The sequence below is a fragment of the Anguilla rostrata genome, chromosome 11, assembly GCF_018555375.3.
Source record: "Anguilla rostrata isolate EN2019 chromosome 11, ASM1855537v3, whole genome shotgun sequence".
NCBI lineage: Eukaryota > Metazoa > Chordata > Actinopteri > Anguilliformes > Anguillidae > Anguilla > Anguilla rostrata.
In genome coordinates this window covers 31456562-31468810 of record NC_057943.1, presented here as the reverse complement: position 1 = coordinate 31468810, position 12249 = coordinate 31456562, and the positions used below count along the sequence as shown (strand labels likewise).

The window sequence follows — 12249 nt, the reverse complement described above, 5'->3', positions numbered from 1 at the left end:
AAGGTCAAGAGGGGTGGTGAGTGGCTGCTGGTGTCAATTCCAAAGTATCCCAGGCAAACGGAGGTGAAGTCTGAAGGTGAAACAACCCAAATACAACTTCAGAGATTATTGTTCTCAGCAAAAGCCAGGACCTAAAAGTCTAGAGGGGTGGACATCTAGTTTGAGAGATGTTTTGCATTATCCAGAGGATAATTATTGCTTTGTGAAGCGAAAATGTTGCTTTGAGAAAAAATGATATTGGTAACGAGATATGAGGCTGTGTTTTCAACCTGCGATGTCACACAATACAACCAGTAACGTAATTTCACCAATCATGAAAGTGATAAAATAGATGCAAGATATGTTTAGTAGACCTACACATTAAATAGCAAGTTATCAAAATATTTCTGACTGAACACCCCCCCAGTCCCCAACTAAAAATGGGCCAAACAGACGATAATTGTAAAGGATAAAACAAAGATTGGTAACTTAGAGAAAGCTACCAGTAATGCAGGGCGGTCTCCTGTTTTCCATCTGTAGGGCCATAGTCCTACAGCCCAACTTACACTGCTGATAGCAGGCTGGATAGTGGATGATGGGCTCCCCCTTTATATCTTCTTTTCTTACCACTGGCTCTTTTTCTGCAGGGATGGGGGCTTCAGGCTTGATCTTTCCCAGTTATCCAATTTCCTGTTTTCTATTAAGTGTGGCACTGTTAATAGAAAACAGTGTGACAGTGTCTCTGTAAAAAGCGCAAAACAAATAAAACGAATCGATTTTCTGAAAATGATGTGCTTTTTCAAGAGGAAAGATTCTCTCCAAAACATAGCAACAACAAAAAAGACAAAAAAACAAAAAGAATAAAAAGACAAATATATGGAATGAGAAAGTCCAGTCGCTTTATTTAGTCCAAGCAGATGTGTTTACTGCGATACAGCAACCAGCAGTGAGGACCATAGTGACAACACAGCTGCGGTCCAAACTTGTGGTGCAAGACAGGCTTTAAAACAAAGGTCTCACTTTATATTACGTGCCCATAACACCCATGTAAGTCCACTGTACTAACAGAGGTATGTAAAGTGTAACAGCAGTGTGCATACACACTGTAATACTTCATTTACAATTTGTAAAATTTCATGCACTTTAGTCTCAAGCACTGCATGTTCTAAGTTTCTATCATGATTTTGGGAAGCTCGAACAAATTTGCTTGTGCTTAAAATTGTGACTTGACAATATGGCCACTGAAGCTAAACACATGAAATACAGCTACAGCTACTGGTTGTAACATAGTAATACTAATGATACAACATATACATACACAGCCCTTTCATTGGACTTACTGTTGTAGTTACAATGTAATTACACAGATATAAAGGCTAATTAATACAAAGTGGGACCAGCTTTTATACCCGAAATGGTTCGGAATGAACCTGGACTCAATAGGCACAATAAACCCTGGCTCACAAGATATATATTGTAAAATGAATGTGCTTTTGTAAGCTAATAACCTCCCAACAAGCAGGTATATGATTGGCAAACATGTAATTCACCGTGGCAATAACATGTCATTCAGCATGCCAATTATGCCATGAGCTTCCTTATTACAACAAACAAAACGCCTGCAGTGAAAGTTTCCACTTCTGGGTAAATTAAAGACCAAGGAAATCAATAAATTATATTAGATTAAATTTATATTATACATAAAGAACCACTGAAAAAATGCTATTATATTAACCCTGTTTTATTCAGTCGTGGACTTAAAAGTTTTTTGTTTTTCCTGAAAGCAATAAATATCTTATACTGTACACTATGGGATGGTTTACATTTTAACCAATCGACATTGAGACTGTTAATTGGGCTGCTACCAGAATTGAACATCCATCCTCGCAGTTAACATCCATGCAGAAGGGAAACATCCTGTCAGACGTCTAGCTCTCGTGTTTCAGAATGATATTGAAAGGAGATTGACTGATCTTCCTCTTTATAAATCAGAATAAAATAAGTACATATTTCTATCTTTTGAAACACTTCGAATGCAAGACAAAGCATTTGCACAGGGTCTTCCAGAGAGTCTTTGCATTAGATACAATATTGTGCACAGTCTGGCACCAGCCACTTAAAAACAGTGTACATGAACATGACCAACTTTACACAATGCATTTTGGGAAGAGGGTGCAAACATCGCACAGCCCCTCAAATGGAACAGCTGAAAAAATTACCAACAGCAACACTTTGCACAGTAGAGGAGTGACCATGAAACTTATCCTCACTAGAGATAACACTGAAATAGCACACATGTTATACAGCACATTCATGCATTTATCAAGAAATATATGGCATAGTTGGTGTATAAAAAGTAATCCTCTTCATTGTTCACAAACTGAGAAATAGCCCCCTCTGTAATGTTTGGCTTTTTACAGTTTACATGACATATGTATGTCTATAATTTTTATGCGTTCAGTTTACACCATATCTAGCTCTACTGTACACCCAGAGTGTTAAGATGACATATCTATAATTACATTATACACTATACATAATGATGTGGTCTAAACAAATTCAATAGTACAAACTATAGTATCTCATTTTTACACTACATAGGCAGTTCCTGTTTGTAAACACATCAGACAAAAATAACACTTATAAATGTAAATAGATACTGACAAATTGCACATAAATGTGTTTTTACAATCTCTATACAGCACATATTATATGTAATATCATTGTGTTTGCATTCAGCATGTAATGATAATATCATTAGTGAATGATACACAGCAACAACAATAACCACTGTACAAATCTTTCTGGCATGCAAATGTGGATATAGCAAGTTAGTCACAAAATACAACCAATTTCACACAAATCGCACTCATTCACAGACTCTCTTACACACACTCATCCATACATACACTCATATACACACATACACACTCTCTCTGATACACACACTCTTGTGCTCAGGTGGGAATAATTCTCTCTTCCCAATGGAATTCCAATGGAACTTACTCACACGCGCCCTCTATCTATCCACCTCCGTCTCTTTCAAATTTTCCATACTTACAAATGTATCCCTCTCTCTCGCTGTCACACACTCACTTGGTCTCTCGCACTAGCTGACACACTGGAAACACTATTATTACAAATTCAACACTGCATTAAAAATCTCTCTCTTCTCTCGCTCTCTCTCTCCCTCACACACACAGACACACACATGCAGGCAGGGACACACGTATGCACAGAAATTTGGGAAACTGGTAATAAGGCCACATGCCTAGACTTCCTCCTTTGCGATACCGATCTGTTCCCAGGTGCCGGGGGCTCCCCCGCCTGTCTGTTTCGGAGTTTGACTCAAACGTCCCACAGCAGAGCAGTGTGGTTTTTGGTGAGGGGGGACCCACTGAAACTCATATCTGAGCTCCTACCCAAAGAAGACAAAGACAACCCTCCCAAGCTCCAGAATTCAAAAATCTCTACAGGATAGTCTGTCACAGCCAGCATATGCTCAACAAGGTCCCAACAGACCAGAGGTCTGTACCTCTGGTCTTGGGAGCCTCAGGATGTGCTGGGGTCCCTAGACTTGGACCCACAAAATCACAGGATTTGTTGGGGTCCCCAGTCATAACATAACGTAACATAACACACTGGACAACAGGCCATTGAGCCCAACAATGTTCACCATTTTTCTACCATTAAAGGATGCTGCCTCTACCACATGGCCTAGCATCCTGTTGCCCTTTTTACTGATACAGCACAATGCCTAGAACCTGACAGGCTTTGAACTCTTTCTCCCAAGTCTTCAAAATTGAGCACATACAAAATTTTGTTCACCCCATAAAGTAGCTCTGGATTAATTTTTTGAATCGCTTTAGTAGATTCTGAACTGTTAGATAAACCTCCCAGTTTGATATCATCTGCAAATTTAACTAATGTACTTTCAATGTTCCTGTCTAGGTCATCTATGTTAATAAGAGCAGCGGTCTCAGCACCGATCCTTGTGGGACTCCACTTCACCATGTTAGCTATACCTTAGGATGTTATTTTCAATAAATAATGATAGATACCTTCTCTAAGGACAGATTCCGGTATTTTACATGGGATGCAAGTTAAACCGACAGGACTGTAGTTTCTTGGATCAGTACGTTACCCTTTCTTATATATTCCTTTTATATTGCCTGGTCCTGGAGAGCCGCAGGATCTGCGGGGTCCTAAACTCTGTTCTTGGAGAGCTGCAGGTTCTGCTGGGGCCCCAGCCCAGGTCCTGGGGAGTTGTTTGGGTCTGCTGGGGTCCCCAGCCCTGGTCCTAGGGAGTTGACGAGTCTGCTGGGGTCCCCAATTCTGGTCCTGGAGCGTTGTAGGGTTTGCTGGGGGCCCCAGTCCGGGTCCTGGAGAGCCTGCCAGTTTTTCCTGTTACTCAACACTTAACTGATCAAATAAAGTAGCTGATAGTTAACGTACCTCATCTGGTTTCTAGCATCAGAGATGTTAATGATTTTAAGGAGATCACAGAAACAAGCTGACCCTGCAGCTGAAACTCTGTGGGTTTCTGGGAGAGGGGCTGCAGACCCCCCTGCTGTGTACTCAGTCCCAGACTCCCCCTTAAAAAGGCCTCGCTCCACATCTGTGCCACAACATCCTGCCCCCCACATTAGCACTTCCTGTCCTCAGCCCACTGCTGGGCATGGCTGAAAAATGGCAGCGTTGGCTTATCCGTTACCTGCACAAAGGACAATGAAAAGAAATCCCCCATAATCCCATTTAGCCTCTGTGGCGCTCGCTAAGCGTGACGGCTTAGCGATGCAGCCAGGAGTGAAGGAGTAGGCAGGCGATCATGGGGAGAGGCATGAGGGATATTCTCCCCGCTGGTTCACACAACAGGAACAATTCTCTCTCTTCTCAAAGGCTGGCAAACACATTGGGTTTTGTGACTGAACAACCATGCTAAGACACTAAACGGAGGTCAAGTTTGAATAAATATTTCAAAAGATAAAAAGTATTCAAAAGATTTGGAAAACGGATGTCGTTGTATTATCAACTTACATCCTGTGGCCGCAATTTTATATTTCTTATTTCAGTATTCTTTGTTACAATGTAGGGTGGCATGGTGGTTCAGTGGGCAGCACTGTTGCCTCAGAGCAAGAAGGTTCTTGTTAGAATTCAGCCAGGGCCTTTCTGTGTGGAGTTTGCATGTTCTCCTTGTGTCTGCGTAGGTTGCCTCCCACAGTCCGAAAGCAGATTGGAGACTCTAAATTGGTGAGTATGAGTGGATGGTGTGTGTGCCTTGCGATAGATTGGCAGCCTGTCCAGGGTGTATTCCTGCCTCTCGCTCAATGCATGCTGGGATAGGCTCTAGCACCTCCCGCGACCCTGTCCAGGATAAGTGGGTATGGATAATGGATGGAATGATTTGTTACAATGTTTATTTGGGTGACTATCAAATTTCAAGCTTAATATCTCACTTAGCAGAAGTCCAATTGATAGGAGAGATGTTTTAATTTGTTTGTTTCATGTGCAATGATCTGTGAAAACAAACGTTCCAATCAGCAAAGCAGGTTCTGCTGCTCTGATTCAATCAGCCTAGAATGAACAAGCAGTGGGTAGTTGTAGATATGTTGCTGAGTGCCAAACAAAACAGCATGAGGTTCAGATAATTTTAGTTTTGAATTAAACAGGAACTATTTGTACAGGAACGGGGAGAAAGAGAGAGATTACAGCCACTAATTAGCCTTTGGGCGGTGTGTTTTGATGGCTATGGAATTCTCTTCAGAATGCCACCACAGATATTCTAGATTTGACCAGATATTCCACTTCTGCACAGTACAGAGTAGCTCAACTTGAACGAAGGTTGTCAAATTTCCTTTCGTTGCATTATAGTTCAAAGGGTTGCCCAGGTGCTCTATTTTTCATCCAACAGGGTCCCAGCAGAATACATTGCACTCCTCTCGTCTCTCGGTCTCCTCTGGTGCACAGAAACCACTGGCGTGCCGGACTCTAACCAGCTCCAACCATGAAAACCACAGTGTAAACTTACTGTGCGTCATCACTATGAAGACACGCAGTCACTCTGTCATGCGGTAAGCCGGAAAGCCTTGTGTGAGCTGGGGACAAACGAGGCGAGCCTGGCCGCACAGTGGAGCACATGTAGCCCCCGCGGCCGCCGGGCAGATTAGCGGGCTCTGTGCGATCAAGCGGCAGCTGGGCGCTCAAGATCTCATCCTTTTTTTGGGCGAACGAGCAGGATGAGGCCATGTCGATGCCTCCTCAGCAAAACCACGGCCCGACACGCACCGTGCCAGCCCTCCCCTCCTCCCCTCCTCCCCGCCTGCGGGGACTTTGGGCAGGCTGGCATCCCCCCCCCCCCACCCCCCTCCCCAACCCCCGGCCCGGTGCTAACTCTGCAGGGATTCCTGGGCAACTGGCATTTCTGCTCCAGCAGGAGACGAGCGCTCCTGACATGCACCGCGCAGTGCGGGGGAGGGGGAGCTGGCACTACCGAACAGGTGGCCCGCCACTCACCGTCTTCTCTCCCGCGTCTTTTTTCTCAAACGCTTTTCCTCAATAAATAAATCGATAAACAAACATTTGTGCATGTGCGTCGAAAAAATAAGGAACAACTTTCGAACCTCCCCAACCGTGACCGGGGAACACAATTTTGGGGAGACAGAAAGCGGGGAGAGTTTGATCAGAGCATTGCTTAGTCGGTCTCTGAACCATTTTTGCAGGTATAGGTCCTTATCTGAAAGAAAACAGGTGTGGAGATGCGGGAGAGATCAACGCTGATGTACCAGCTGGGACTGGAGTCATCCTGGAGTCGGTGTCTGTTGGCAGTTTGTTGAAAAGATGAGAGAGTCAATATGGAGCTCGTAAGCAACGTCTCCTTCCCAGCGGCTTGGCACAAGCTAGTGGATGTGCTACTCATAGCTTAAACAGAATATTGTCTTTTTCTGCATTTGCCCAAGAAGCTGCAGAGAAGTGTTTAGACAAGAAATTTGCAAAGCTGCAAAGCAAAAAGTGGATTTCTTGGAGGATCCTGAATTATCTATAGTATGACTCGAGTTAATGGGGAATGTTGGGGGGGGAGGGGCTGAAGAGGGTAGGCGCGGTGACAGTGGTGTGACCGTCCCTTAGTCTCCGCCCCTTATCAGATGCGCATGTGAAGGGCGGGTGAGGGCGTGGCCGCCAGAGCCGGGCGGGGCTCGATCCCCCGTGACTTCATGAAGGACAGCAGCTGGTCGGGGATCTCCGCCAGCACGTCCTTAGCCAGCCGGGCCATGCTCAGGACCTGGTTCCCCGACCGGTCGATGTAGTCCCGGAACGGCACAAACTGTAGGGGGGAGAGAGGGAAAAGGGCCTGGCGTCAGGCACAAACAAGCTCTGGCATCCCAAGCTTTTCTCAGCCAGTCAAATATGGCAATGTTACCTGGCTGTGTGTGTCTGGCTCATTTGGCTAAACACATTCTTAAAGTTTCACTCTTAAGTACAAAGAGACTAGTTACTTGAAGCTCTTGAAATGTGCCATGTTTACAGACATGGAAATAAAATACGGTAGAACCTCAGAGATATGAATGCTTTGGGAATGGTCATTCGGAACTTTAGAAGTCACATTAGAGCGGAATGACTGGCGTGAATTCTTGCATTTGTCCAGCTTCATTCTTTAAACAGCCTTTTATTTTGCAGTTATAAATGTTTTATAATTTATAACCAACAAGCTGCAGGCAGGATCGATAAGAACATTAATTTTGGTTTTCCAAATGGTGCAGCATGATACGACACAGCATAAGGAATTAGGCATTAGGAATAAATCTTAGGTTTCAGAATTTTAAAGGAAGAAGCTTTGTCACCTACGCTTAACTGACCACACCCCCTAATGTTTGCTATCCATAAATCCATAAACATGTGTTTTTTTTTACCATGAATCTTTCCTAATCCTCTTTATCCTACAGTATAAATTGGGGGAGCTTCTAACATTTTGTATATGTGTCGCTGGTCATGGACTACCAGAAATATGAATAAATCAAGCATATATTGTATGGTTATTCTGGCCACGCCCACAAATGTACCATAGACAGCCAAAAAACAGTGCTCGCTACCGCACACGACCAACTCGTGGAATGTCTTGCAGGAACTTATTGTGCTTATAATAAACGTCAGGGGCGACAATAAATTGGCGACAACCAATGCAAAGGAATAACGGCTGATGTGAACACCGTGCAGGCCATGTCCTCTAAAACTCGCCATTATGCATTTTACATGATTTTAAGACATCCTGCTTAATCTAAAGTTCATATAATCTTCAAACTTTGTGCATACACTCAAACCTCCTGTTTCCATAGGTCTGGTCAAACATGGCAGGTCACCTGACCTGGCGACCATCTTACATGTGGTGAATGTGTGTTTTTTTCCCCCATTTCAAGCCCTATCTCCTGATCTATAGCTCACATTGAATTCACACTTTGCACAGAGGTTCCTAATGTTACCTCCTACTGGTATTGCACACCATCAGGTCATATCAGGTCACAAGATGTGGCAACTGCATGCGTGTACAGCATGCTGGCCACGCCCTTTAAGATTCATCATTATGCATTTAACATCATATTTAGACATTTGATGCTCATATAATCTTTAAACTATGCAAATAATTTCAAAGAACCTATTGTTTTTTTGCATTTTTAATGTTTCAAAGGGCTCGGAAGCCTCCGAGGTTGCCTGCAGCATCTAGTTTTTCTTATTTCTGTTACAGGGTCCCATGAGGGTGACAGGTAAACATTTTTGTTTATTTTTTTTATTACAAGAGCAGTCTGCCTTCTCTCTCCTTCCCCCCCATGAGGAGGAGTAACAATGAAAGTTTGAAAGCCCAGAAAGAGCTGTTTCCCTGCGTCTCGGTGTTTTCCCAGGGGCTTATTTTCACGGCATATGACAGGTGAGTTTTGCCTGTGAGAACACGTACAAAACATACATGCATTCACATACGTACACTCACATGCATTCCAGAAGAAAACAGCGTTTTCACATACAAAACTCACCTTTGGGTTTTCTCTGACATTCTCATGTAAACTTAAAAAAAAAAAAAACCAAAAGATGAGTTTTGAATGAGAACACTGTTTTCCAGAATAGACGCGAACATGAAGGGAAATTCACCAGCGCGCCCTAGGCAATCACACAGGGCACTGCAGGTGTTAAAATTGATTGTATATTATAGGGCTGTAAATGTGGAGAAACCTGACCACAGTTAAACTTTAGCAAAAGAAAATGCAGGCCCAAGCCTGAAGCCTGGGCAAACCAAGGATGCCTGTTCTGCTAGCCTAACTTCCCATGCAGTAGCTTCAGGCTCATGGCTGTTTGGTGAAGACTGATGTATTCCTGACATAGGGAGGAGAGGAGAGGGAAATACCTGGACTATGTCTCTCTCTGCATAGCGCCCCCTGGAGGACACTCTGACCTCATCCCCATCCAGCTCCTCCATGGCTGCAGGGACAGAGAGGGAGATTCAGCTTAGGGCACCATTTCAAACACTCCACAGCCTTACGATGTCCCACTCCCCTTAAACTCAAGAACCCCAAAAGCTGAGCAGGAGGATACGGCACAGGTGCTGCAGACCATAAAATGAGGTTGAATGCTGTCCCACGCCCAACCCTTTTACCCTCAAGCTAACCTCCACCCCCATGCCCCAAAGTCAGTCATATCAATTAAAATCTAAAGCTATAATCTTATAAAAGATGAACACAAAGGGTTTTAAATACCACATTTAAAATACCAGTTCTTTACTGTACTGTAAAATATACCAGCTTACACTCACATATATTATATTTGAAGAAAAGAAAATTACATTTTGAAACTCCACATACAGAGGCGTCCATTTTAAGTACACTAAGTAAGTTGTACGAACTAAGAGAGTGATCGTTTTTAGGTCTTTTAAAAAGCCCAGGGGGCTGGGGCTGGCAGTACTATTAGTACAGTTGCATATGTCAGGGTTATTGCCTGGCTTAGATTCATTTTCCAAAGAAGATATATGCAGACATACACAAAAATAAATATCTTTAGCCATGAAAGTGCTAATTTGTAAAGCCTCATCAGCCAAGTCACACGAAGATCTTGTCAAATGTCTGATTTGGTTTTTTAAATCCCGGTTATTTATTTTAAGAGGATCAGAGGGGCAGGGACAAGTCTTGAAAGTGTTGCCATGACGATACCTTTGTGAGCAGTGCTATCCCCAGCACCAGAGAAAAAGAACATTAGTGGGTACGCAGTAAGAAACCCTGGCAACAACAGCACTTTGCACTTCTAAACCTTCTAAAGCCTGGGTTTCCAACAGGGGGTCCATGGAGAGTCCTTGAAGGTGCTGTAGGGGATCCCTGGCCACCTGGCACACGCACAGATAGAACCCTCCCCCCCTTCTCTCCACCCGACCCCCCGGACCGCAATTTCAATCTCAAACACCCCGACCCCCCTCCCCAGTCTGCAATCTTTATAAAACCTTTGTTTTATTATAACCCCTTTCAACTTATGATGGGGCTCCCCTGGATGCCTTTGATCCTGAATCGGGGATCCTGGATCAGCAAAGGTTGAAAACCCCTGTTTTAAAGCATGGGTGTCCCTGGAAGGACTGTGGTGTCTGCAGGTTTAACTCCAGTCCTGGAGGGCCGCAGTGTCTGCGGGTTTAACTCCAGTCCTGGAGGGCCGCAGTGTCTGCAGGTTTAACTCCAGTCCTGGAGGGCCGCAGTGTCTGCAGGTTTAACTCCAGTCCTGGAGGGCCGCAGTGACTGCAGGTTTAACTCCAGTTTTGGAGTGCCACAGTGTCTGCAGGTTTAACCTGCTGAACACAGCCGTGAACTTGCCTCGACCCTCAGACTTATCGTTTTCATAACCCTAACCCTAAGTTGAGCCCTAAAACGTAATTGAAGCCATAGGAACTGTTGAAAACATGTGATTACTGATTTAAAATTGTGGAAAAACTAAGTCAAGACTGTGAATTCCATAGTACAAATGCTAAAAAATATATTTGAGGCCTTAAAAGAAAAATGGTTTCCCTGAAAAAATATGTATATATTCCATATCCTTTTATGGTCATAGGTACCTATACTAGTATATACAAAATTTTTGGATTGTCCAGAATCAAAAAGAACCAATGTCCCAACCTTTCTTTAACCTGCTGAACACAGCCGTGAACTTGCCTCGACCCTCAGACTTATCGTTTTCATAACCCTAACCCTAAGTTGAGCCCTAAAACGTAATTGAAGCCATAGGAACTGTTGAAAACATGTGATTACTGATTTTAAATTGTGGAAAAACTAAGTCAAGACTGTGAATTCCATAGTACAAATGCTAAAAATATATATTGAGGCCTTAAAAAAAAAATGTTTTCCCTGAAAAATATGTATATATTCCATATCCTTTTATGGTCATAGGTACCTATACTAGTATATACAAAATTTTTGGATTGTCCAAAATCAAAAAAGAACCAATGTCCCAACCTTTCTTTAACCTGCTGAACACAGCCGTGAACTTGCCTCGACCCTCAGACTTATCGTTTTCATAACCCTAACCCTAAGTTGAGCCCTAAAACGTAATTGAAGCCATAGGAACTGTTGAAAACATGTGATTACTGATTTAAAATTGTGGAAAAACTAAGTCAAGACTGTGAATTCTATAGTACAAAAGCTAAAAAATATATTTGAGGCCTTAAAAAAAAAATGGTTTCCCTGAAAAAATATGTATATATTCCATATCCTTTTATGGTCATAGGTACCTATACTAGTATATACAAAATTTTTGGATTGTCCAAAATCAAAAAAGAACCAATGTCCCAACCTTTCTTTAACCTGCTGAACACAGCCGTGAACTTGCCTCGACCCTCAGACTTATCGTTTTCATAACCCTAACCCTAAGTTGAGCCCTAAAACGTAATTGAAGCCATAGGAACTGTTGAAAACATGTGATTACTGATTTAAAATTGTGGAAAAACTAAGTCAAGACTGTGAATTCCATAGTACAAATGCTAAAAACATATTTGAGGCCTTAAAAAAAAATGGTTTCCCTGAAAAATATGTATATATTCCATATCCTTTTATGGTCATAGGTACCTATACTAGTATATACAAAATTTTGGATTGTCCAAAATCAAAAAAGAACCAATGTCCCAACCTTTCTTTAACCTGCTGAACACAGCCGTGAACTTGCCTCGACCCTCAGACTTATCGTTTTCATAACCCTAACCCTAAGTTGAGCCCTAAAAGTAATTGAAGCCATAGGAACTGTTGAAAACATGTGATTACT

The 12249-nt window shown here is 42.8% G+C and overlaps 1 protein-coding gene across 2 annotated transcripts in view; it reads right to left on the bottom strand.

The window, feature by feature from the left end:
- Window positions 1–856: 856 nt before the first annotated feature.
- Window positions 857–12249, bottom strand: part of LOC135234603 (copine-9) — a 112402-nt gene continuing 101009 nt past the window's right edge. For both annotated transcript variants that reach the window (XM_064299381.1, XM_064299380.1), the window contains 2 exons: window positions 9368–9441; window positions 857–7300 (listed from right to left, as the gene is read on the bottom strand). In XM_064299381.1, coding sequence (XP_064155451.1) covers window positions 7118–7300; window positions 9368–9441 — 257 coding nt within the window. In that variant the 3' untranslated portion in view covers window positions 857–7117. The remainder of the gene's footprint in view (window positions 7301–9367; window positions 9442–12249) is intronic.